We start from the raw sequence: 27,767 nt of genomic DNA, 5'->3' as shown, positions 1-27,767 counted from the left end.
TTGATGTGCCGCCCGCCCCGGAAACGGTGGCGGGAAGCCCAAGGGGGCGGGGGCGGTGTTGTAGGGCTCTCCGGAAGGAGACGTGGCGGCGGTTGGGCCCAGGGCTCCCTGGCCGCTTGGTAGTCCCGCCGCCTCCTTCTCCTCCTCCCCCTCCTCTCGTCCTCTGTGGGCCGAGGAGGTTGTGGCGGCGGCTGGAAAACTCGGCGGCGGAGGATGGAGGAAGGAGGCGGCGGCTCTCGGAGTCTGGTCCCAGGCGGACAGGTGTTACTTGTCCTCTGCGGTCTCCTAGAGGCGTCCGGCGGCGGCCGAGCGCTGCCCCAGCTCAGCGATGACATCCCTTTCCGAGTCAACTGGCCCGGCACCGAGTTCTCTCTGGTCAGTGCCCTCGCGAACCCGGTAGCCATCTCTCTTCCTCCTAGCGCTCAAGGGCTCGGCCCCTTCCTTCGGTATTCTTTGCTTTTTACCCGTAGAACCTTCTCTCTAGGCGCACACTTCCTTCCCCAATACAAAGCTTCACTGACCCCGCTTTCATTCATTCATACAGCAAATGTTTATCCACTACGTTGTCTGGGATGTGCCCTCCATGCTCCGCATTCGGGACAGGCTCTCTCCCTTTAAAAATCTGTCTCACTTGACCTTACCAACACTCCCACCCTGTGGAAGAAGCTGTCCCAGAACATCGTCGGGCGCACACATCTATCTTTTTGTAAAGTCATCTGCAGCTCTTCCTCCACCAGAAGCCTTCTCTCCTTCCAGGAGTATTACACACCACTCTTCCCACACAACCAGTTCTACTGTGAATAAGAGTTCTCTTCCTCATATTCGCTCTTTCTCTCATATATACACACAATACATATACGTATAAGGCCCTCTTTTCCCTTCCCAAGTTGTTTCTGAGAGTGCTATTTGGCCTGTGAGAAGTTAATGACGCTGTATGCAGAATATCCTTTACAGTTTTCATGTATTTACTATAGCTATTATTTAAGACTCCAGAACGTGAAATTTTATAATTGGATTTCCTACGTTGAAGAACATATGTATTACCTCAAAGTAATGAAAATTTGCACTTCTCCCTTTGGAAAGTAGACTGCTGAAGAGTCTTTCTATCCACTGTAGGCCAATAAAAATTGTGCTCTTGTGATACTTACCGTATGGGTAATTGATACATTTATTTCCAATAGAAGACCAGGAAAATGCAAAATATCTTTTTTTTTTTTTTTTAATACTTATTCCACTACCTGCAGTCCTTCTACTTGGAAAACTATTTTAGTGTGTTATTCTGCTACTCTTTCACTGAAACGTGAATAAGTGAAACTGTGATGTCAGTACAGAATTTACCAGGGTAAGGGATGTCATCATTACCACAATAGATTTCTATTTGCAAATGTTAATTTTTGCTAATATTTGTGGTTTGTTTTGCCACCTCTCAGTTTTCACTTCTTCATTTCTGGTAGTCAGTGGTTCTCAAGTTTATCTAAGTAAGTATTTCTCTAAGAAACCTGATATATCTTTTTATTAATACTAGGAAATATTGATATATTAAAATACTCATATAAAAGTTTACTGTAAGTTAGCTATAACTTTAGGAGGCTTGGAATGATAATGCTTTAGTCCAACCTCCGTTATTATTTCCACAGGGCATATTTAGCATGACCTTGGCAAATGTTTAAAGAATGTGGTCATTTAAATTTTTTACTCTTGCACCTGTGGCAAAAGGCATGCTGATATGTGGTTCTGAAGATTTACTGATCTATAGCAGATGACGGAAACCAGCCTTTTTATAAGTTACTACCAAGTTGTTCAATTTTTTTTTTCCTTTTTTTTTTTAGCACTGGTGTTTGCTGGCTAAGAAGTTATGGGAAAAGATCTCAGACTTAATGTACATTGTACTAACCTTTCATATATCTAACAATCTTATTTCTAAATTTTGTTTTTAATTTTCTTTGGCAGTGAACTATAATAATCTAAAACGGGCACGTTTGAAGTTCCCTCATAATGCAGCATGTTAAGGATCTGGCATTGTCATTTCTGTGGCTCAGGTTACAGCTGTGGCACAGGTTCGATCCCTAGCCTAGGAACTTCCACATACCGTAGATGCAGCTGGAAGGGAAGGAGGGAGGGAAGGAAGGAAGAAAATGGTCACATTTGAAAATATGAGAAGAAAATTTTTTCTTTTTTTTAAGTTTGGATTATTTTCAGAAAAATCTGGAGGCATTTTCCTATAAGTTGGCAAAAGTTTGTGTCCTTCACACAGAAATAAGCCCCAAGAGTAATTATCTTTTGATTCTTTAAAATATTTTTATAATCTTAAGGTTTCCATTCCCTACTTTATACAATTGAAACTATAGTCCTCCCATCTGGCACTGTCATTTCGTTTTATAATAAGGCCATTTGGATGGACATTTGTATGTAGCTAAGCAGCTGTATGAACTAGGATAAAGGTATTTTTCTATCACCTGAAATTGGAAGAGACTGGATTAGACGATCTGAATTTGTTTGCTTTAGGGCCACACCCACAGCATATGGAGGGTCCCAGCCTAGAAGTCTAATCAGATCTGTAGCTTCTAGCATGCACCACAGCCATAGCAAAATCAGATGCAAGCTGAGTCTGCAACCTACACCACAGCTCATGGCAAGGCTGGATCCTTAACTCACTGAGCCAGGCTTGGGATAGAACCTGTGTCCACATGGATGTTAGTCAGATTCATTTCCACTGAGTCTTGGCGGGAACTCCTGACATTTTTTTATCTTTAAACTTTTCTGTGCTTTAAATCATATTTCTATTCGGATTGGTCAAAATAATAAGTAATCTTTATAATTTGCTTTCAAATTTATTTAGAAAAACTAATATATTAAGCACCAAAAATATTTACATTTATAAATGTCTGCAATAATTAATGGTTATGATATTGTTTACTGGTTTTTAGCAGTTTAGTTTTGTGTATTTTCTTTCCAAAATACTATCTCTGTGTCATTGTAGTGTTCAATTATTCATTACTTTATAAAGTTTGTGAAATTTCATTTGTTTGTTTTTTTAGGGCTGCACCTGCAGCATATGGAGGTTCCTGGGCTAGGGGTTGAATTGGAGCCACAATTGCTGGCCTATGCCACAGCCACAGAAACGCCAGATCCAAGCCTCTTCTGCAACCTACACCACAGCTCATGGCAACATGGGATCCTTAACCCACTGATCCACAACCTCATGGATACTGGTCGGGTTTGTTACTGCTGAGCCACAGCCAGGAACTCCATAGAGTTCGTGAATTTCACCAAAGGAAAACCAAAAAATAAGTCTTAATTTTTTTTCTACTCCTTCTTTAATATAGAAGTGTATTCCTCCTCAAAAACTGTCCCTAGAGTCCCCGTCATGGTACAGTGGAAATGAATCCAATTAGTAACCATGAGGCTGCGGGTTTGATCCCTGGCCTTGCTCAGTGGGTTAAGGATCTGGCGTCGCTGTGAGCTGTGGTATAGGTTGCAGATTTGGCTCGGATCCTATGTTGTAGCCGTGGTGTAGGCTGGCAGCTGTAGCTCAGATTGGACTCCTAGCCTGGGAACCTCCATATGCCATGGTGTGGCCCTAAAAAGCAAAATAAATTAATTAATTAAAAAAAAAAACCAACTGTCCCTAAACACTGCACTTAGGGAAAAGGGTGACCAACTCCATGGTTCAAAGTATGTTATATATGTTAACAAGTTATGCCTTGAGTTTGTTTTACAGCCTCTCACAGGATAGTTTCTCTCTCATCCTCTATCTTAATTCCTCCAGACTAGTGTTAGATATTAGGAATTTCTGCCCTGCCAAGATACTTTTTAAGTTCGTTGACCTTACAGACCACCCCCTCTTTTCTGAATTTCATTATATTAAAATTTGATTTTTACTAAATCACTAATACTGCCTTTTACTTGGAAATAGTTGAAGGTGTTAAGTTATATAAAACAAGATTTTTGAATTACATTTTTTTAAAAAAGGAGTTCCATTGTGGCTCGATGGGTTAGGAACAGAAATAGTTTCCATGGAGTTGTGGGTTCTTCCCCTGGTCTTGCTCAATGGGTTATGGATCCGGTATTGCTGTGGCTATGGTGTAGGCTGACTGCTGCAGCTCCAATTCTACCCCTAGCCTGGGAACTTCCATATGACACAGGCGCTGCCCTAAAAATAAAAAAAATAAAATAAAAATTTAGCACTATCTGTGATTTCTGTATATTCACAATTTATTATATATTTTTGAAAGTAAGAACCTGTTTTACAAAAGCAAAAGGAAGCATTTTAGTAGTACATCAAAAAAATTTAACTTAGAAAATCATGAAAATTTCTTTTTTTATTATGAAAAAATAGGGTAAAGTCTGTTAAAATTTTAACTTTGTGATCCTAGTAAGTCACTCATTATATCAGCACAGATGGAGGAATTGCTGCTTGGTCTGTTTTATTGAAGAGGAATGTAGTCCTTCCTAAACTAATGAAAAACAAATCTTAGTGGCAACAAAGAATCTTCAAATAAGAATACTCACAGCTTGGAGTTTCCTTGTGGCACACTAGGTTAATGATCCATCGTTGTCACTGCAGTGGCTCAGGTCAGTGGGTTCAGTGCCTGGCCTGGGAACTTCCACATGCCATGGATGTGGCCAAAAAAAATTGTTTAATTAAATAATTAATAAAATAATAGGGATGGCGTCTATTTCTGTTACCTTTTACCTAGACCTTAAAAACAACAGGCAGAGGAATAAATTTCATCACAGACATAAAACCCAAAATGAGCTTTAATTACAAAGAAAGAATTGTCTTTGTTTGCTGTGATTCCTGACAAGCAGTTTCTTTTTCCATTGTTAGCACTGTGGTGAACATTTTAGTAAATGAGTCAATATTGCTGTACAGTCTAACTCTGAACATTAGATTGCAGGTATTTCACAAGTAGAGATGAATACGTGTAAGTCATATGCTACTGTCCACCTTCACTCCAGTATAGGAATGATTTGACAAGACTTCAGGCCCTCCATTGATAAATGAATGTGAGTCATGCTTTACACAGCTCACTGTCATATATTCTGAATGTATCTAAAAAAAAGACCCAGAAGACATAATAAATGTTATGTAGCATAGCTGTTTTGTTCACTCAACTGAATAAATGTTCCTAAGGACCCCTTTATCATAAATTTGGCTTTGCAACTCTTTCAGATCTCTTTTTAATTCCTCTTTTCACTTATAGTGATTTTTTTTTATTAATTTTTATGAATTTATTTATTTATTTATTTTTGACCACAACCCCAGCATGCAGAAATTCTCAGGCCAGAGCCGCGGCAGTGACAAGTGAGCCATCAGGGAACTTCGTAATGATTTTTTAAACAAGGATCCTTGGCCGTAGTCCTGGAGTCTATATAGTGATTAAGAAAACTTTGACAAAAGCTGATTCAAATATGTTAAAATAGTTAAGAGCACACAGAATATGGAACCATTCTGCTAGGGTTCTTCTCTGGGCTGTGTTACTTACTAGCTCTGTTACCTTGGACAAATTATTTAAGCTTTGGGCTTCAGTTTCCTTTCCAGTGAGATGGATGCATTGCTTCTGTTGAGCAACAGTGAGATAATAAAGGTAAAGGACTTAGTATAGTACTGTCCTATAGCTAATAAAACTAGTATTTACTGTTGTTTTTTATTTTGTTTTGTTTTATTGTCTTGGGAAAACATTGACCTAATTTGTATTTGTGTTTAAGATAACAGAAGTTTTGGAGTTCCCATCGTGGCTCAGTGGTTAACGAACCCGACTAGTATCTATGAGGATGGGGGTTCTATCCCTGGCCTTGCACAGTGGGTTAAGGATCTGCCGTAGCAATGAGCTGTGGTATAGGTTGCAGCTGCAGCTTGGATCCCACGTGTTGTGGTTGTGGTGTAGGCCGGCAGCTACAGCTCCAATTCAAACCCTGGCCTAAGAACCTCCGTATGCCTCAGGTGCAGCCCTAAAGAGACAAAAAAAAAAAAAAAAAAAAAAAAAAAAAAAAAAAAAAAAGGACAACAAAAGTTTCAAGTAGTACTGGTTTTATTAAAGTTAAGAGTTTTGGAGTTCACTTCGTGGCTCAGTGGTTAATGAATCCGACTAGGAACCATGAAGTTGCGGATTCTATCCCTGGCCTTGCTCAGTGGGTTAAGGGTCTGGTTTTATTGGCGTGAGCTGTGGTGTAGGTCACAGACGAGGAGCGGCAGCTACAGCTCCAATTCTACCCCTAGCCTGGGAACCTCCATATGCCGCAGGAACACCCCTAGAAAAGGCAAAAAGACCCAAAAAAAAAAAAGAGAGAGTTGTTTTTGTTTTAAAAAAAAAAAAAAACAGGAGTTGTTTTTGTTAATTTGAGAAAAGTACAGAGGTACGTAATAAGGGTGGTTCTTTCCTTGCCAGAGATAGCCAAATAGTGTAGTGGTTTTACAGGACTGTAACAAGAGATAAGAGAAAATTGAATTATCACAGAACACTTCTCATAGACTGAAAACCTCTGCCTTAGTAGTTAGTGACATTTGCTATCGTGAAGCAGAGATTTCTTCTTAGTTAAATAATATTAGTTATATTAATTGAAATGTTGATTTGATTTATATTGGTTTATGTTTGATTTGTGAATTTGATTGGTTATATAGTATAGAAATCTTTAAGGATAGTTTTACTGATACACACTGTGAGTTGGCAAACTACATCTTTGGGCTGGCCCACCCCAAACTTTATTTTTGTAAATAAGGTGATTTTTTTTTTTTTTTTCAGAATGCAGCCTTGCTTATTCATTTACGTATTGCCTATGCTCTTATTTACTATGCCAATAGTTGAGTAGTTGTAATAGAGACCAGATGGCCCAATCAGGCCTGAAATATTTACTCTCTGGCCCTTTACAGAAAAAAAATTGCTGACCCATTATACCTACTAAAAAAGTTAAGTCAGCACAGAGGATCCAAAGTGATTTTTCTAAGTAATTTATCCATATGTTCTCCAAATATGAAAAATACTACACGACATTGTGTTTGGGTGTCCCATCCAGCAGAACTGAGAGTGTGTTTGTAAGCTGCTGTATAGACTCTCATATATGGGTGGTAATTGTTTGTTGGAGTAAAAAGTATTCAGTGATGATGTATCCATGAATAGTCATTGCCTCATAATGCTTTTTAACCTATAACTTCAGCCTGTTGCATTACTGCTTTTTTCTTTATACTCCAAACTTACTATTTTTGTTCATTTTTTTCCTGTTATATCGTAACGCCAGGATAATGTTTATCAGCTTCATTTTGTCATTTAAAAGTATATAGAATCTTTTCTCTGCCTTTGGAAGTATATTTAAAAGTCCTCTGTTGAAATGATGCATTAGTTTGACCTACAACTATAAATTATTCGATGTAGTTGTTTTAATCAAAGAAAGTAATGTACATTTTTTGTTCTGTTTCTAGCCTACAACTGGAGTTTTATATAAAGAAGATAATTATGTCATCATGACAACTACACATAAAGAAAAATATAAATGCATTCTTCCCCTTGTGACAAGTGGGGATGAGGTAAGTTTTTATAAATATATTGATAATCCCTGTCACCAAAGGTATTTATTTAAAACATTGCAGCTGCATACTTTAAAGTAAAATTGAGTGACAGGTTTCTCAATAGTACTGTCTTGCCATAAAAATAATAATCATTTGGAGTTCCTTCATGGCTCAGTGGGTTGAGGATCTGGTGTTGTCACTGCTATGGTTCTGGTTACAGCTGTGGCTCAGGGTCAGTCCTTGGTCAGGGAACTTCTGCATGCCATGGGTGTGGCCAAAAATAAATAGTAATTACTTTCATAATTCCTGAATTCTTTGATTTAACAGTTCAATTGGTAAAAATTAGCAACCAGTTATTAATGTTTTAGATGAAACTCTAATGCCACACGCACTTTCTTTTATAGAATTGTGGGTTTGAAAAAAAATAAAAATTTTGAATATATGTGACATTTTTTATAAGGAATTGCTAATAAATCTATAGGTACCTTGTGCTCTCTCACTGCCTTAGCTCATGCCCTTTTCTTTCTTCTAAAATACCCTAACTGCCTCTTATCCATCCTTCAAGGCAATGACTTCTTTCAAGATGAAACAGGAGAGGCAGCATGGTAAAATGGAAAGGACACCAGCCTAGGAGCCAGGAGGCTGAGGTATAGGCTATAGTTAGCTGTGGAACCCTGAACAAATTTGAAACTCAGTTCCTCTACTGAATGCATTTATTGAGCAGATTACATAATATTTTTACAATCTGTAAAATGGAAATATTAAGCTCAGTGAGTGTTTTCTTAAGTTTTATTCAGATTTAAAATTTGTGAAAGACTGGAGCTCCCACTGTGGCACAGCAGGATTGGAGGCATCTCTGGAGCACTGGGATGCAGGTTCAGTCCCTGGCTCAACACAATGGGTTAATGATCCAGCATTGCTACAGTTGCAGCACAGGTTGCAGCTGCTGCTCAGATCTCATCCCTGGCCTGGGAACTCTATATGATGCAAAAAAGAAAAAAAATAAATAAAATCTGTGAAAGACAGCTATCTATTTCATTTTGTTTTAAACCTCCTCAGGACAAAGTACACACAGATGCAATCACCTATGTAAATATATGCCATTCAAGTCTGAAATGTAAAAATACATAGAAAACTGAGAAGTACCTTAAAACTTTCCAGTGTATTTTATAAGATTCAGCTCTTCTGATGCTTTCATGGCTAAAATTTGTTTAGATGCAAGGATTTAAAAATTTCAAAGTAGACTTATAAGAATTGTTCAGGAAACTGATACTCCAAAACCTTTTTCTAAGAGAATAAAGAAAGGAAGATTATTCTGTGGCTCTGTATTTTATACTTCAGTTCTTTTGAAAGAAGTGGCATACCATAGGATCTTATTAAAGATTCTGACTTTTTTCCCCTTTTGTTTCCAAGCATTTGTGATTTGACAAATGAGTTAATACCTGAACAGCAGAGTTGGGTGAAGTTCTAGAATAATTTTATTAAACTCTAGTTCTTTCATAGGAAGAAGAAAAGGATTATAAAGGCCCTAATCCAAGAGAACTGTTGGAGCCACTATTTAAACAAAGCAGTTGTTCCTACAGAGTATGTATTTTATGTTTACTTAATACCTAGAAAATAAATTTCCATCAGGCAGTAGACCCTTGAAAATAATTGCTTCTTTTTATTCTGTGTATCACATTTTAAGTTAGTTATAAATCTAAAATGTTGCTTAATAATTTTTTTCTTAATAGTATTTTGTTCATTTAAATTCCTTTATAATATGTGTAGCAAACACCCTACAGTATCAATTATCAAAATAATATCACTAACCAAACTGCTTTGAATATTTTTCAGAGCAAAAGAAAGTCTCCTTATATATACTTTTAATAAAAAATGCTGTGTGATTTTTTTAGGCTGTGTAGAAAATGACCCCATGGCCATGTGTTTATTACACACCCCAGGTGTATTTTAGACCTATTTTCCTTCACAGAATTTTCACATTTAGCTAATTAATGAAAACAATGAATAGGCTTCAGAAATTTCTTATGTTCTGAGGCATGATAATAACTTACATTTAATGAAAGTTTAAATCTTCAGAGAAATCTACTTAGTTGCTTAAAATATTAAAAAGTAATTCAATTGATGGAGGTCTCTGGTGGCGCAGTGGGTTAAGGACTCAGCATTGTCACTGCAGTGGCTTGGGTCACTGCTGTGGCACGAGTTCAATCCCTGGCCCAGGAGCTTCCATATGCTGCGTGTGTGGCAAAAAAAAAAAAAGGCGATTCAGTTGAGTCATGTGGCTTTTGTATATTTAAGTGCATCCATCTCTCTTAGATTGAGTCTTATTGGACTTATGAAGTATGTCATGGAAAACACATTCGGCAGTACCATGAAGAGAAAGAAAGTGGTCAGGTATTTTTTTTTCTTCAAAATATGAAATAGGGAACATTATAAAATGAGAAGTTTAATTATGGGATTGATGGTTTTAAGTTATATTCTTAAAAATGTATTTGCAGAATACTTACTATATTTTTATTTTGTTTTTAAATATAGAAAGTAAATATTCATGAGTACTACCTTGGAAATATGATGGCTAAGAACCTTCTATCTGAAAAAGGTTTGTTTTTACAGTATGATTTAATACTAATGCTGGAATTTGGTTTAAAGTATATGTTCAAACTGAAATTTAAAAGATCTTATTGAAAACTGTATGAATTTTAAAACCCTAAAATAAATTTCTGAACAGACCCTTAGAAAACTTTTCCAAAGAAATCTTTTTATCATTTCCTGTTTCAACAAACATTATGCTTTTTTTCTACCTATTAATGAAATTTGTAAATCTGGTGAGATATATGTGCCATTGATGCCATTGTTGTATTTATATAGTATTAGTTCTTTGCTTGGTTTAGGCAAAGGTTTTACATATTGAAATAAACGTGTATTGTTTCCCTCAAATTGTGAAATATTTTTATTAATCTATTAATCTACATAATATTTTTTTCCTTTTCTTTTTTTTTTTTGCTTTTTAGGGCAGCACCCATGGCATATGGAAGTTCCCAGACTACGGATCAAATCGGAGCTATAGCTGTTGGGCTATGCCACAGCAACTTGGGATCCAAGTCATGTCTCTGATCTACACCACAGCTCATGGCAGCACTGGATCTTTTAACCCACTGAGCAGGGCCAGGGATCAAACCCGCATCCTCATGGATACTAGTTGGGTTCGTTACCATGAGTCACAATGGAAACTCTCATTAATCTATAGCATTCAAATTGTTTAACTCATTTAAGATTAAACCTTTCACTAAGATAAAAAACACTTCAGAAGAAAACTATTGTGGCCAGTTTTTATGCCTCAAATAAAGTACATAGGTAAAGATGTAATAATTAAATATGGCTCTCCTTTCAGAGTTCCCATTGTGGCTCAGCAGGTTAAGAACCTGACATATCTCCATGAGGATGTGGGTTTGATCCCTGGCCTCACTCAGTGGATAAGGGTCCAGCATTGCTGCAAGTTGCAGCATAAGTTGCATATGTCCTTCAGATCCAATGTGGCTGCAGCTCTGATTCTACCCCTGGCCCAGGAACTTAACATATGTCACAGGTGTAGCCTTTAATTAATTAATTAATTAATTAAGACTCTTCTTCCAAAAGAGTCTTAATCATTTCAAGGAAACTAGCCAAAAGTAGTAAGATAAAAATTATGTATATATTTTGTGTTTTCTTTAGAAAGAAGTTTAAGATTACAGAGTTGATTTGGAGTTCCTGTTGTGACTTAGTGGTAACGAATCTGACTAGTATCCATGAGGATGCGGGTTCAATCCCTGGCCTCAGTGGGTTAAGAGTCTGGCGTTGCTGTGAGCTATGGTGTAGGTCACAGACAAGGCTGGATCCCACGTTGCAGTGGCAGAGGCCAGCAGCAGCAGATCCAATTCAACCCCTAGCCTGCGAACCTCCATATGCCACAGGTGTGGCTCCAAAAAGCAAAAAAAAGAAAGAAAGAAAGGGAGAAAAAATTACAAAGTTGATTGAAAACTTAGCATTTATATCTTATATTTATCACTAGTCATTATGTATACTTACTTTACTCTTATATTAATCCACAGAACAAGAAGCAGAAGAAAAGGAAAAATCAAAAGAGGCAAGTGAAAAATACTGATTTTTTATTCTTAACATCTGTTGTTAAACCGAAGTTTATGCAGCTTAGTTGATGGAATATAGCCATGGGTTCTTTAACTATCAAATACCTCACAGGATTTGGTCAGAGAAAATTCACAGTTTTTCTGAGAAAAGCTGTGCTATAAAAGAGTGTCTGGGGAAGTTTCTGTAATAGCGTTATATCCCTTCTCTGCAGAGCAGTGGTTCCTTCAATCTCTTTAACATTGGAAACAATTATAATTGGAGTTTTTGCAGCATTTTCTGTTGTTTAGACCCTATCTCCTGTGGGTAAAACATAAACTTTTATATGTAAGTAAAAGCTTAGAGACTGCAAGCATCTTAAAAGCAGGGACTGTCTTTTATCTCTTTACTCCACAGTGCAAAGCAGAACGTCAGACAGTTGTAGGTCCCTCATAAATATTTATTGAATGTGATGCACAATTAATGACTGAAAAATAGGAAAGGAATGATTCCTTAGGGTGATTAATTACAGTTTTTAAATCCCCTGTTGTTCAAGGAATGGTTTCTGAATCCCATGAGTTTCCATAAAGCTAAATAACATATTGGTAGAAGATATTTCTGTAAATGGTTTCATATCATAATGATACTTTTATTAGATGTAAGGTACAGTCGCAAAAGACCTTAAAAATTACTTAAAAGGCATGCCTGTAACTTAAAAGGGTGGCTTTGGGGGAATTGATAAGCTATACATAGACACACATAGCATTGCTATTTTAAAAGATTTTAATTTTACAGACTACCTTTGAGATAAAATATTTATCTCAAAATATTTTTGGCTCTGGATGATAGCAAGATGGAATTCAAAGTGTGAAATGATAATGGAAGAGGAAGAAAAGGGTAAGGGAAGAAAACTAACATTTATTGAGCCCCAATTTATAAGCAGGATACTGTGCCAGGCATGTAACAAAGAGTAATGCTTAATTCTCCCCACAACCTTTGAGTATGTATTGCTGTCACACTTTTACAAATGACAAACACTAAAATTTGGTCAAAGTCATAAAGTTAATGAATTCAAAGCTTGAATTTGAACCCATGATTTTCTAATTCTAAACACTAGCACGAAAATAGCATACAAGAAATCTCAAAATATTTTCCCTGGAAACATTTATTTATTGCCTCTTTCAGATATGCCGCTGACAGGGTACCAAAGTGATACAAGATGAGCTCCCTGCCTCCAAAGAGCTTGCTTGGAGATATTAATAACTTTTTAAAGCTTTTTCATTCAGTTTTCCTTATGTTTATGTAGATAAAAGTACAGGAGCTAAGTCCTTAATAATCCTTGTCTTATGGGATGATCTCCTTTATTCCCCCATTCTGTGAAAATTTCTTCATTTACCTTTTGCTGGCTTTGAATACTTTTATATAGGAGTTTATATGCTGATAAGTATGTCTGTTAATAACAGGGAAGAAGAATTAAGCAGATTGATGAACGAGTACAGTATTTAGAGTTCTGTTTTAGAAGATAGTGTAACCCTACTTTTTGATAAATCCAACTTGATACTTTTAGAATCTAAATTCCAACACAGCCATTCACTGAGTAAAGAAAACTCTGACCAGTTTAGTATAGTTAAGTTTCTGTATTTTCTTGGTCTCTTTCTTTAGAACTATTGAAAATAATTCATATTAATCATGTTATTATAGTCTTTTATATAAATGGACGTCTTAATTTTAGCACCAAATAAAAATTTCCTTTTACAGCTGTATTAAGTTAGCTCCGAAAATATGTATTTGCCCAAATCAGAAGATGAATCAAAAGAATATTGGAGGGAAAGATTATGGAAAATATAGAAATGTTACATTTATAAATAAAATGTAGTTTTCTTCCTTTCAGAATAAATGCTTCTCCCATCCTCACTCAGCCTCTATTTCTAATGAAAAGTCTGTCTTATACTCTTTTTTTAAGATTCCCACTAAAAATATCGAAGGTCAGATGACACCCTACTATCCAGTGGGAATGGGAAATGGTACACCTTGTAGTTTGAAACAGAACCGGCCCAGATCAAGTACTGTGATGTACATATGTCATCCTGAATCTAAGCATGAAATTCTTTCAGTAGCTGAAGTTACAACTTGTGAATATGAAGTTGTCATTTTGACACCACTCTTGTGCAATCATCCTAAATATAGGTAGGATGTGGATTTAATATTTTAAACATGAAATGCACACGTACTTTTAAGGTGTCGTATGCTTAGCTTTAATGCTTTGTTTTTCCTGAACAGATTCAGAGCATCTCCTGTGAATGACATATTTTGCCAGTCACTACCAGGATCACCATTTAAACCCCTCACCCTGAGACAGTTGGAGCAGCAGGAAGAAATACTAAGGGTGCCTTTTAAGAGAAATAAAGAGGTATGAGATTATCTAATTATCTATTTGTCAGTGCTTCCTTTTCCAAATTTCAGACCATATATCAATATTTTAATGATTTCTGTGTTATAGTAGTAGTAATAATTTATTTTCCTGACTCAAAATTGCCAATTTCAGGTTTTTTAAATTTTTTCCTTATCTCAGAAACTATTTTAGCATTCTCTTTCACTCATGATTTCATAATATTTTAAAGTTTGCCATCCTACTCATTTTAGTTAATTTTCGGCTAATTAACTGGACTTCCCAGCTAAGCCTCTTAAAAAAATAGACTGCAATCCATCTCCTAATGCTTTATTTCTTCTTCCTCGCATTGCCATTTATTACCAAACCATCATTCTATCACTCTTCTGAAACTGTTCTTATTAAGAATAAGTCAACAGCAATCTTGTGGTTCTAAATTTGCTGAACATATATACATCTTGATCTTACCTGAACATTTGAAGCTTGAATTTTTCTCCTTTCTTTACTTCAGGTCATATCTCTAGTTAGACCTCTGGTTCTCTTCTCCTGTGTACTAGTTCTTTCTCTAATACCTGCCCCTTGAAATGTTGATGTTCCCCTGCTTCCATCCATAGCTGCCATCTCTATTGTACATAGTCTCCTATGTGAACTTATCCATGGCCATTCTTTGAATTTCTGCTTTTATGCCCATGAGTTACAAGGTTACAACTTCCAACACTGACCTTTCTCTTGAACTCAAAATACAATTATGGTAATTAACATGTGTTAAGTTTTTCAGCTATCATCTAATCCTCACAACAATCTATGAGATATACTATTATTATCCTCCTTAACAGGGTAGGGAACTGAGGAGGGGGAAGTGACAAATGATGGGTTAGAGATTAGAATCAAAGCACTCTCTTTTTTTTTTGGACTGTGCCCACAGCATGTGGAAGTTTCCAGGCCAGGGATCAGACCTTTGCTACAGCAATGACAATACCAGATCCTTAACCACTAGGCCACCAGGGAACTTCCTGCTTCTCTCTTTTGAGGTGCTGTCTTGCCCTTTCATCTACATCTTGGACATACAAACATTTTCAGTCATCTCAAACTTTATGTTTTGCTCTTTCACACTGACCCTTTTCTTCTCTCCCCCATTGTTTTTAAAGCAGTGTGCTCTACTCAGTTGTCCAAATTAGAAACATAAGTCATTTTTCTTACCATAAGTCATTTTTCTTACCAATCTCTTAATTCATCTCTAACTCCAATCATTTACTTAATGCTATCAGTGTTAGCCTCTGCTTTTCAAATCTGTCCTGTCATTAGTTGGGAGGACCCCATCATTTCCTAAGGCCAGAAACTAATCTCACACATCCTCTTTTAATCCTTCCAACACAGCTGATAAAATGTTCTTTCTGAAATGAACATTTGATTACTTACCTAATCTTTTCGTAGTTAACATGAGCTATACCTCAGGATAAAATCACCCTTCGCACTGTGATCTTATCAACGGAGAATTCAAGACCACTTATCATCTGGCTTCAGCCTCATCTCTTGTCACCATTCCCTTTATCCCAGTTATTTTGAACAACTTAAACATTTGCTCTGAGTACCACGTTCTTTCCAACTCCTTGCCTTTGGGTATACCGTTGTCCCTCTTCTGCATCCCCCCCTTCACCTGATGAACTAATGGAAGTTCATCAAGTGGGGGACTGAAGATGTGCTTCCAGTGTCACTTCCTTTGCAAGTGAGCCACGACTTCTAGTGGATTACCTCAAGAAGAAATAAATGTTTCCTCTTCTGTGGTCTTGTATTTTATTCAGTCCTCTATCGTAACCAGGATTTAGATGGCTAAAACTGGTTGTTTTTCCTGTGGTTCTTACATTAAAATGAAAGGAAAATAAACTATGCTTTCACTACTTAGGGTTTCAAGCTCCTTCCATGATACCTGGTATGCCATTGGTACTTAAAAGTGGGTTAATTGGAGTTCCCGTCGTGGCGCAGTGGTTAAGGAATCCGACTAGGAACCATGAGGTTGCGGGTTCAATCCCTGCCCTTGCTCAGTGGGTTAAGGATCCAGTGTTGCCGTGAGCTGTGGTGTAGGTCGCAGATGCGTCTCGGATCCCGCGTTGCCATGGCTCTGGCGTAAGGCCGGTGGCTACAGCTCCGATTTGACCCCTAGCCTGGGAACCTCCATATGCTACAGGAGCGGCCCAAGAAAAGGCAAAAGGACAAAAAAAAAAAAAAAAAAAAAAAAAAAAGTGGGTTAATTAATTAACATTTAACTACAAGGCATTTTCTTTTGAATACTTACTGCAAAAGTATTGCCAGATTCTTTGTAGATGTTGTGAACCCTGCCATTCTGATAGGAGGAAAAAATTACCTTAACATTAATCTTCATTTGATTTGAAGTGCTGTATTAAAAGATTGGAGATGGAATTCTGCTCTCCTTCTTGATAGTGACTTAGGAACTTACAAGCACTTAAAAGTCAGCTTCACAAATCCAACTTTAATTATTTATTCTTTAAGGAAGAAGTGCCAATTTATTTTTCTTTAAAGTGTTTAATCTACAAGTTAAGAAAAATTATTTTTAAAAAGCTACAGATGATAATGCTTTCAAAATACCTAGGATCTTTAGAGTACATGTTGTATATGAAAATCTTAGGTAATTCTCTAGGCAGAGTAATCATCTTTATTTCAGAATGATTAGTTTAGAAATTTAGTTTATGTATATAACTTTTCTTTAAAAAATTAATATCTGGCATATGGTTTGCCTGGTTTTTTTTTTTTTTTTTTTTTGGTCCAGACAGATTTCCTCTCTGCTCGTTGTCAATACCCAGTTAACTACCAGATTCTAACTCATTAAACTCTTTAACTGTCTTCTTTCCCACCCCATGTCTATCACTTCCTTACATTAGATAGAATCTCTTCATCTCTGGCCTGGGTTACTGCAGCTCCTAACTTGACTCTCCAGCTCCAGATTTGTTGTTGGTATTCCTTCTTCTTGCCACTGCCAAAGTAATTACTTAAAAATTTTATCATACCATATCTTTGCCTGCAACCTAAAAGATAATGTCCAAATTTTTTAGCATCACATAGTTTTCCACCAGGTAGTGCCTGCTTTTCTCTTTAGTTTTAAATATCATGCCATACCACACATTTTTGCTCTTACCTCATTCTTGCACACACACAAAACACATACACTCACATAAACATAAATTTATGTAAATCACAAATTATTAATGTTTCATGAATTAAGGATTTTCTCTTTGTGAAGTCTTCATGTTTTAATTCTTCATCAAAGTCTCTTTCAATCACCTCTGCCCCTGTGATTCTGCTAATCCCTATACGCTTATGAGTTGCTGTCTTCTTTTATTAAATTTCATTTTCCTCCAGGACAACAACCAGATCCTGCTACATTTGAATAATTATAACTAATATTCATATTTGCTCCTACTCATCTCCTCTTTAGTCTGTATGTTATCCTTTCTTGACCCATAATAATCACATTTTCCAAAATGAAATGTAGAAACACAAAATCTAACAAATAACAAAGTACTTAATAAAAATAATGGGCAGTTCCCATCTTGGTTGAGTGGTTAACAAACCAGACTAGTATCCATGAGGGCGCAGGTTCAGTGCCTGGCCTCGCTCAGTGGGTTAAGGATCCAGTGTTGCCATGAACTGCGGTGTTGATCACAAACACAGCTCGGATCCCGCATGGCTGTGGCTGTGGTGTAGGCCAGCAGCTACAGCTCTGATTTGACCCCTGGCCTGGGAACCTCCATGTGCCTGTGAGTGTGGCCCTAAAAAGACAAAAGACCAAAAAGAAAAAAGAATAATGAGACAAAATTCATGAAATGGAAATTATCCCTCTATGTTAGGAATGGTCACCATACCCTAACTGGTAGATGGAACTAACATTTGTTACTTTATACTATTAAGTGTTGCAAAATTCATTTTAAAAATGTGTCGATGATTTTATTTTCCAAATTTTTTAAAGTTTAAAAATAATAATTTTAAGTCATGCTGAAAAAATTATGAATGGCAAAGAAGCCTTTAAACATATTTATGTTTACTATTAGGAAGATTTACAATCAACTAAGGAAGAGAGATTTCCAGCAATCCACAAACCCATTGCTGTTGGTTCTCAGCCAGTGCTCACTGTTGGAACAACGCACATATCCAAACTGACAGATGACCAACTCATAAAAGAGTTCCTTAGTGGTTCCTACTGCTTTCACGGGGTGAGTCATGAACCTTCAGTTTAAATATTTGTCTTACAGCTTTCCCTTGTATGTTACTTAGTCAAGGGGCATTAGCAAAAGAATGTTGTCTATAGAGATATGGCAGGATTCTGGAAGCTCCCCCAATGGACATTTTCTCTCTGCATCTCACTATAATCTAATGCGTAACCATTACGTTCTCTCTACTCTCAAGCTAAAACTTGACCTTTACTTAACAAAAATATGTATATATAACTAAGTCATGTGTTATTTTGCCTAATTGCTGGAATGGGCATCAGGGATTGTAAAGCCTATGTTTTGGCTATGTAACAGTCATATTTAAAACTTGAGCTAGGGAGTTCCCTGGTGGCCTAGTGATTAGGACTTGGCACTTGCAACACTGTGACCATGGTTCAGTCCCTGGTCTGGGAACTGAGATCCCATATCAAGCAACTGCATACTGCTACCAGAAAAAAAAAAAAAGTCACTTGGGCTGGTATCTACAAAAGTAAAATTTTGCCCCTAACAGCACCAGTGGGAAGTACATTTACAAGTGAAAATTTTATTTTATTTTACCAAGGCAAAACAGCAATTTTCCTCTGTATGTCTATTTTTTAAAGTTTAAAGCTTATTTTCTTTCATTTTTATTTTCATGGCCACACCTGTAGCAAATGGAAGTTCCTGAGTTAGGGATTGAATCTGAGCCACAGCTGCAGCAACACCAGATCCTTTAACCCACTGTTCCCAGCCAGGGATCAAATCCACACCTCCACATCGACCCAGTCTGCTACAGTCAGATTGTTAACCCACTGTATCACAGTGGGAATTCTTTATGAGTAATTTTTAATTTTGATTTTCAGCCATATTCCTAGTACAGTTTTTTTTTAATTATGTATATGTCCATCTCTATCATATGGCAGCATTAAAACAGACCCCAGTATTAAAACATGCCCCATTCTCTGTACTGTAACTTGACCTCTTTTCTTTCCTGTAGGGTGTCGGTTGGTGGAAATACGAATTCTGCTATGGCAAACATGTACATCAATACCATGAGGTATCAGACAGCATTTATATCATTCTACCACTAGATGGAATAAAGTTTCAAAATCTTTTCTAGGAAAAAAAGGGGGGTAGGCATTGGTGTTACTTTTAATTATGAGATGATTTTAATATGGGAATATTCTCTAAATTCTGGAAAATGGAAAACTTGGAGTTAAGACTAAGCCATTCATTTTAAGGTAACATTATTTATTAACTACTCACATTTTTGTATTACTATGAGCCTGGAGAAATAATAAGCTACTGTGACTAATCTTTTTAATTTGACGAGGAAATTGGTCATTGTTATGATTCACCTATAAATTAAGAAAGTAAATGGTAAGATAGTATGTTATCACTAGAGTTAGTAAAATAGGATAAATACAACAAGTTTCTCAGCTAAAAGAAGGTACCATATATAAGTCCAAAATAAGTTTAAAGGTAACATGCAATGGCTTTTTATTTTTCCTTTTACTTATAATTTCATAAATCTATATTTTCCCACACTTGAGCCTTAGTCTGCTTAAATTTTGATGTTCAAGATCCATTAGTTTTATTTAGTTGTACTCTTTGGTAAGGTAAACTACTAGACATTGAAGACAAACATTAATAAATATTGACCTGGCTGTTTTAAAAGGCTCTTTTTAGTCTCCCAAATAAATAACTGGTAATTAAAGAATATTGTATTTTCATTCTTGAGATGTTTTGAGCTCAAAAGAGGAACAAGGAGTAAAGAATCAAGAGCTCAAATTTCTTCTCATCAATTTTGACTGACATTATTATATCTAAACACAGTGTGCAGATGAAGACAAGGACTACAGCTGATAGGCCACTGGCATAAGTTTCTCCTTGATAATGTCAAGCATGCATTGTCACAAATATTTTTTTCATGTTTTAGGACAAGGATAGCGGGAAAACCTCTGTGGTTGTGGGGACATGGAACCAAGAAGAACATATTGAATGGGCTAAAAAGAACACTGCTAGAGCCTATCACCTTCAGGATGACGGTACCCAGACAGTCAGGTAAATACTGACTTTATTTGCCTTTGCATCTCATTAGTAGAATATTTAAAACTCAGAATATTGAAAGACATAAATTTAAAGTAAAATCTCTGGTCAATTTGTTTGTTTTCAGGGACATTTTTTAGGTTAGTTTTCTTTTTGTGGGGAAACAACATAGTGTAATAGTTAAGAGCATAGTTTCTTTTTTTTTTTTTTTGTCTTTTTGCTATTTCTTGGGCCGCTCCCGCGGCATATGGAGGTTCCCAGGCTAGGGGTCGAATCGGAGCTGTAGCCACCAGCCTACGCCAGAGCCACAGCTACGCGGGATCCGAGCCGCGTCTGCAGCCTACACCACAGCTCACGGCAACGCTGGATCATTAACCCACTGAGCAGGGGCAGGGACCGAACCCGCAACCTCGTGGTTCCTAGTCGGATTCGCTAACCACTGCGCCACGACGGGAACAACAGAGAGCATAGTTTCTTAAGTCAGATACCCTGGATTCAAATACAGCACTTGACTTACTACCTTGAGCAAATTCCATAATCTTCATAAGTCTCACTTTTCTTGTCTGGTAGTATCTGCCTCAGAGAATTGTAATATTTAAAGTGTGGTGCCTGGCAATAGCATGCAGTAAACTTTAGCTTCAGTCTTTAACAGAGTAGTGTATGATCTGGAAAGTAACTGGGTATTAGGTCTAAGGCTGTTAGACATCATTTCCCCTTTCATGTGTAATCCTTTCCTCTTCAAATTACTTAATTCTATTTAAATATGCTCCAGCATTTCCCTTTGTTACTTAACTTTTATGAGTTAATGGTTGAAAATGGTTAAACAATGGCTTTTTGAAGAACTGCCTCACACTTCTTTCAAGCTTTAAGATATATCTTGTTACAACAGAACTAAATTAACCTCTTTCCCAAGAATAACTAAGCTTTAGCTTCTCTTAAACCCCATTACCCAGTGAATTTTTTTGTTTTCTTTTTAGGGCTGCACCAGTGGCATATGGAGGTTCCCAGGCTAGGGGTCCAATCGGAGCTGTAGCTGCCTGCCTATGCCACAGCCACAGCAATGCCAGATCCGAGCAGCGCCTGCAACCTACACCACAGCTCACGGCAACGCCTGATCCTTAACCTACTGAGCAAGGACAGGGATCGAACCTGCGTTTTTATGGATGCTAGTCAGATTCGTTAACTGCTGAGCCATGATGGGAACTCCCACCCAGTAAATTTTAAAGTATACATTCTTTTTCCTGCTCAGATGTTAATTCTGTCCTAGCACAGATGGTATTGAGAGACTGTGTTTTCCAAATGTGCTGACTTTGTGGACTGGCCAAAATCAAATTAGCAAAATTAGGAGTTTCCGTTTTGGCTCTGCAGGTTAAGAACCCAACTAGTATCTATGACCATTTGGGTTCGATCCCTGGCCTCACTCTGTGAGTTAAGGTTCCAGCATTGCCCCAAACTGAGGCATAGGTCGCAGATGGCAGCTTGGATCTGGCATTGCTGTGGCTGTGGTATAGGCTAGCAGCTGCAGCTCTGATTTGACCCCTATTCTGGGAACGTACATATGCCATAGGTGTGGCCCTAAAAAGAAAAAAAAAATAGTCAAATTAAGGGATAGGCATTTAAGTATTAATATACTAAACAGATGGGTTTTTCTTATGTTTGTATGTTTCAAGTGAAACTAGCTCATGGTACCATGTGCAACAAATACTGAAGCACAGGAGTGTGAGGCTATCAAAATTAAAACTTTTCTTTGGTTCCTGCTCATTTGTAATTTATAGCTTAGCCTAAGCTTTACCTTTGTACAACTGCATTACAGTGTTTTAATGGGTGAAGCTGGATGGAGAATGGAAAGAAGGGAAGACTTTTACAAAGTGAACAATATACAGGGATGAGGAAATGGTTAACTTTAAAACTTTTTAAAAAGCAATTTAACCAAAAATATTTGTATACAAATAAATGATATGCAAGTTGAAGATCATTCTTATTAATTAAACCACTATGAAGTATCTCAGCTCTGTATTCTCTTTTTTTTTTTTTTTTTTGGTCTTTTGTCTTTTTAGGGCTGCACCTTCGGCATACGGAGGTTCCCAGGCTGGGGGGTCCAATCAGAGCTGTAGCCGCCAGCCTACACCAGAGCCACAGCAATGCCAGATCCAAGCTGCATGTGCAACCTACGCCACAGTTCATGGCAATGCCAGATCCTTAACCCACTGAGCAAGGCCAGGGATTGAACCTTGCAACCTCATGGTTCCTAGTCGGATTCATTTCCTCGGCACCATGACGGAAACTCCCTGTATTCTTTTTATAGAAGCTGACTTTCTCTGTGTCATAACTTTAAAAATACTTTTTTTTTTTTTTGTCTTTTTAGGGCTGCACCTGTGGCATATGGAGGTTCCCAGGCCAGGGTTCTAATCAGAGCTACAGCTGCTGGCCTACACCACAGCCACAGCAATGCCAGATCTGAGCTGCATCTTCAACCTACACCACAGCTCACGGCAACACCAGATCCTTAACTCACTGAGCGAGGCCATGGACTGAACCCTCAACTTCTTGGTTCCTAGTCGGATTTGTTTCCACTGTGCCATGATGGCAACTCCTAAAGATACGTATTTTTAAGGAGTATTTTATAGTCAGATTTTTTTTTTTTTTTAACTAATTCAAAGTGGTACTTCTAACCATCTTCTCACCCTACCCATTACAATTACTCTGAATTAGTGAAGTTTTAGTTTGATAAATCTTGTATGTTTTTCTGATTCAGGATGGTGTCACATTTTTACGGGAATGGAGATATTTGTGATATAACTGACAAACCAAGACAGGTGACTGTAAAACTAAAGTAAGTTAGACCATCAAATCCTGCTTTATGCTTTTCTCTAGTCTGCTTTCTATGGGCAAAAATTTATATAAATATAAATTATAGTTATGAATAATTATATTTATTGATAGTAGTTTATGAATTTGTCCAAAATTGTTTTATCATAAAGTAATAAAATTATAATTTAATGTAATTTTATTTATTCATAAGTTATTTATAATAGTTATTATCATTCTGTTATTTCTATTGTTTATTAAACTATACAGAACAACTTACAAGGAATTTTTATCATTGAGAGGAATATAGTTTAAAATAATTTTGCGTGGTTTGGGCAGTGCCTCAAGTACTCTCTCTTTTAGGTGTAAAGAATCAGATTCTCCACATGCTGTTACTGTATATATGCTAGAGCCTCACTCCTGTCAGTATATCCTTGGGGTAAGTGAAAAACTAATACTCAGGAATTCATTTTGGGGCCCTATTTTAATTTTTAGCATTAATTCTTGTAAGGACCTTCAGTAGTCTCCAAAGTTTAATATAACCTTCATACTGCCTCAGTAAAAGTTGACATCTTTTTTAAATTGATGTGTAAAAAGAAAATGCAGAGTTCTTAAGTATTGAGTCTGAATTTTTAACTGTCACTCAAAAGAAGGCATCTATTACTGCAGAAAATTTTCTTATACCCTTTCCTATCAGAACCTCAACTTCCAAAGAAACCCCCTTCTGATTTCTGATACCATATATCAGTTTTACCTCTTTTTTAACTCCGTATGGATGAGATCACATAGTATGTAATTTTTTATGCCTGGTCTCTTTGACTCAGCATGTTTTTCAGGCTCAGCCTTGTCATGATTTTATTCCTACCAGCAAGCTATGAGAGTCCAGTTGCTCCACATGTTTATTAACATTTCTTGTTGTCAGTCTTTTTTATTTTAGCCATTTTAGTGATTTTAATTTGCATTTACCATAAGAAAAATGGTGTTGAACACCTTTTCATGTGATTATTCATTTATGTACCTTCATTATGAAGTGTCTAACCAAATCTTTTCAAAGAATTATTCTGACACATCAAAACAGTAAGAAAGGAGTTCCCGTCGTGGCGCAGTGGTTAACGAATCCGACTAGGAACCATGAGGTTGCGGGTTCGGTCCCTGCCCTTGCTCAGTGGGTTAACGATCCGGCGTTGCCGTGAGCTGTGGTGTAGGTTGCAGACGCGGCTCGGATCCCTCGTTGCTGTGGCTCTGGCGTAGGCCGGTGGCTACAGCTCCGATTCGACCCCTAGCCTGGGAACCTCCATATGCCGCGGGAGCGGCCCAAGAAATAGCAACAACAACAACAAAAGACAAAAAAAAAAAAAAAAAAAAAAAAAAAAAAGAAAGAAAGGAGTTCCCTGAGAGCTCCATTGGCCTCAAAAAAAAAAAAAAAAAAAAAAAAAAACAGTAAGAAAGACTACTCAGGACTGTTGCCACAGGTGTCAGGACCATCACAATACAGGAGAGAGATTTAGCTCATCTCTAAATATAGCAAAACAGCTGGGGATAGATAGCCAACAAGCAGAATGGCAGGAGTGGGGAAGTAGTCATTGAATGGAAAATTACTAAAAGGAGACATCAAGGGTAGGAGATTTTGCTGAACAGATTTAACAGGAAGATCAGATATCAAAGGTCTCAGAGGAGGAATTTGATGACCCATGAGGGGTGATGAGTTATTGAGAGTGAGGGATTCTCTCTCAACTGGCTTATCAGAATTCTTGCTACAACTGGACTTGGCAGGCCCAAGAACAAAAAGAAGCCTAGTTTAAAAGAGGGCTCACGAGGAGCCTTAACTATGGTTTGGTCAAGGACAGAGTTTTTCTTAGTCTTTTACCCATTTTTGTGTTGTCTTATTATTATTTATTTCTAGGAGTTCAGATATATTCTGGATATGAGTTGTTTGTATTTTTGTTGCACATTTTCCACCCAATCTGTAGCTTGACTGTTCATTTTCTTAATGTCTTTTTGATGAGCCAAAGTTTATCTGATGAAGGAGTTCCTGTTGTGGCTCAGCGGAAACGAATCTGACTAGGAACCATGAGGTTTCGAGTTCGATCCCTGGCCTCACTCAGTGGGTTAGGGATCTGGCATTGCCGTGAGCTGTGGTGTAGGTCACAGACACGGCTCAGATCTGGCGTTGCTATAACTCTGGCGTGGGCCGGCAGCTAAGTAGCTCTGATTAGACCCCTAGCCTGGGAACCTCCATATGCTGTGGGTACGGCCCTAAGAAGACAAAAGACCAAAAAAAAAGTATTTGATGAAGTTTATTTTCTCAATATTTTTTCCATTTTATTACTACTTTTTTGTTGTTGTTGTTTTGAGAAATTTTGCCACTTCAAAGTCAGGAAGATATTATCTTCTATTTCCTTCTAGAAACTGTGTGAGTCTACTTTCAGTTATGTAACACCTGAGGGTGGTTTTCTTTGTATTTATTCTGCTAGAGTTCACTGAGTTTTCTTGGATTTGTGGTTTGATATAATTCATCAATTTGGGGGAAATTTTGGCTATCACCTTTTAAAAGATTTCTTCTGCCCAATTTTTGTTCTGTTTCTGGGACTCCCAATTAAACATGTTAGTTTGAAGTCATCCCTTAATATCAGATATCCTTTGTTTTATTCTCACCTTTTTCTTCTTTGTTTCAGTTTGGGTTATGTCATTTCTATTGAATTGTCTTCAAGTTCATTGATTGTTTCCTTGGCTGTGTCCTGTCCACTTATTTCCATTTAATTTTTTGTTTTGTTTAGTTTTTTGGTTTGTTTGTTTTTTTTTTTTTTTTTTGCCACATACATTGTAGATGGTAGTTCCCGGGCTAGGGATCAAATCTGAGTTACAGCTACAGCAATGTCTGACCCTTAACCCACTGTGCCAGATCAGGAACTCCCATTTGGTTCTTTTCAATTTTCTCTACCAAACTTCTCCTTCTGGTCACACATGTTGTCTACCTCTTCCACTCTCTCCTCCATCATGTTTACTATAATTATCTTAAATGTGGAGTTCCATCGTTGCTCAGTGGTTAATGAATCTGACTAACATCCATGAGGACGCAGGTTTGATCCCTGGCCTTGCTCAATGGGTTAAGGGTCTGGTGTTGCCTTGAGCTGTGGTGTAGGTCACAGACGAGGCTCGGATCCTGCATTGCTGTGGTTGTGGCGTAGGCCATAGGCTGGCAGCTACAGCTCCAATTGGACCCCTAGCCTGGGATGCTCCATATGCCAAGAGTGCGGCCCTAAAAAGCGAAAAAAAAAAAAGAAAAAGAAAAAATTTATCTTAAATCTGACCATTTCAGAGCTTGGCCCATCTTTGGATTTATAGTTTTCTTTGGCTTTTTCTTGAGTTGTGTAACCAATTGTTTTGCCATGATATGCTACTTTTTGTTAATAAAGACCTAGCTGTGTATTTATCTCTTATGCTTGTCCCTTCTTTTCCATCTCATCTTTTTTACTTAAAGTATCTTCACTACTTATCTAGTATTTTATATGGAGGACTAAAAATTGTTTTTTTAAAAAGCTCAATTTGTAGAAGTGGCATTGACAGCTTATCTAAAACAAAGACTTGTATATATTTGACAAATTTATATGCATGTATTTTCAGAATAATATTGAATAAAGACATTATTCAGCTTAGCAACTTTTTAATGGTTTTATTGTTGTTCTTTAGGTTGAATCTCCAGTGATCTGTAAAATCTTAGATACAGCAGATGAAAATGGACTTCTTTCTCTCCCCAACTAAAGGATAATAAAGTTCAGGGGGAAAAAAGATCATTGGAAGTCATGATTTCTGTCTGACCATGTGTCTCATTATAGAGCTTTCACCTGTTGGACCTCATCTAAAGGATCATATAAAAGGACTCTCAACCACTTTGTGAATATATATATGTGTACATAAGAGGTTATTGATAAACTTTTAAGGCAGACATTTTTCTCACCGTTTTCAGTTTTGTTGTGTCTTATAAACTGATTGTGTGGGGGTTTTTTGCTTGGATAATGTGATTCCAAAATAAGTATTGTCCAGGCAATTTAGAATCTATCCTAATGAAATGTCTTAATCGTTGTACCTATTGAAAGTTTTTTTAAATAATAGATTTATTATGTAAATTATAGTATATATAACTAGTTAATGAAGTAAGGATAATGAAAAAAGAAAATGATAGAAAGTTGTTTAAATGAGAGACCGTGTTAAATATGTAAATTCTAATGTCTGAAATCCTTTCAACAGATTTTTATTTAGCAACTGCTCTCTGCCAGGTGGCAAACTAGAAACCAAGCCCATGCTAAAGCCTCACATACAAGTTTTCTTCTGCTAATCTCAAGAAACTCTTAATTGCAAAATGTTGCTTCTCTCTCAGAACTTTTATCTTTTCTTTCTTCTTGATTTGAGTGTGTCCCCCAAAATATGTACCTGGTGTAGACTGACATTGATTCTTCTCTTTTGACTTAATGATTGGCACTAACAAAACACACTGTGCTGGCTATCCTTTGTACTCTCCTACTGTATACCACAGATTTTATTACTGGACAGTTTCACAACACAGTATTTATTTTAATGTGAATAAAATGTCCACAAGCAGTGTTGTCATGTCATTTGCAGATTATTCAGTTTTCTTTATTTTCTCCATTACCCTATTGCAACAACAGCATCCTGTTGTATTTTGTATGTACATATCTTAATGAGAACAGAA

The 27,767-nt window shown here is 37.0% G+C and overlaps 1 protein-coding gene across 3 annotated transcripts; it reads left to right on the top strand.

Annotated features, from left to right (window-relative positions):
- ERLEC1 (endoplasmic reticulum lectin 1) lies at positions 20 to 27,668 on the top strand. Of its 3 annotated transcripts, XM_003125147.4 has the most exons (14): positions 20 to 375; positions 7,421 to 7,525; positions 9,011 to 9,091; positions 9,824 to 9,901; positions 10,043 to 10,106; positions 11,596 to 11,630; positions 13,572 to 13,795; positions 13,889 to 14,018; positions 18,062 to 18,223; positions 19,197 to 19,256; positions 20,139 to 20,263; positions 23,004 to 23,081; positions 23,420 to 23,495; positions 26,747 to 27,668. In XM_003125147.4, the coding sequence occupies exons 1-14, from the start codon at positions 214 to 216 to the stop codon at positions 26,816 to 26,818; spliced, it is 1,452 nt and encodes a 483-aa protein (XP_003125195.1). In that variant the 5' UTR covers positions 20 to 213; the 3' UTR covers positions 26,819 to 27,668. The 3 variants fall into 3 exon arrangements, with proteins under 3 accessions (XP_003125195.1, XP_003125196.1, XP_020943890.1); XM_003125148.4 differs by lacking the exon at positions 18,062 to 18,223; XM_021088231.1 differs by lacking the exon at positions 9,011 to 9,091 and having other exon boundaries at positions 68 to 375.

The sequence above is a fragment of the Sus scrofa genome, chromosome 3 (assembly GCF_000003025.6).
Source record: "Sus scrofa isolate TJ Tabasco breed Duroc chromosome 3, Sscrofa11.1, whole genome shotgun sequence".
Taxonomy (NCBI): domain Eukaryota; kingdom Metazoa; phylum Chordata; class Mammalia; order Artiodactyla; family Suidae; genus Sus; species Sus scrofa.
This window is presented reverse-complemented; position numbering and strand designations above follow the sequence as displayed.

Bases quoted from the DNA above. Each gene is read 5' to 3' on its own strand.
- ERLEC1 (XM_003125147.4), top strand. From the start codon at position 214: ATGGAGGAAGGAGGCGGCGGCTCTCGGAGTCTGGTCCCAGGCGGACAG. The intron at 20,264-23,003 runs GTAAATACTGAC...TTTCTGATTCAG, and splicing joins GACGGTACCCAGACAGTCAG to GATGGTGTCACATTTTTACG. The intron at 23,496-26,746 runs GTAAGTGAAAAA...GTTGTTCTTTAG, and splicing joins CCTGTCAGTATATCCTTGGG to GTTGAATCTCCAGTGATCTG.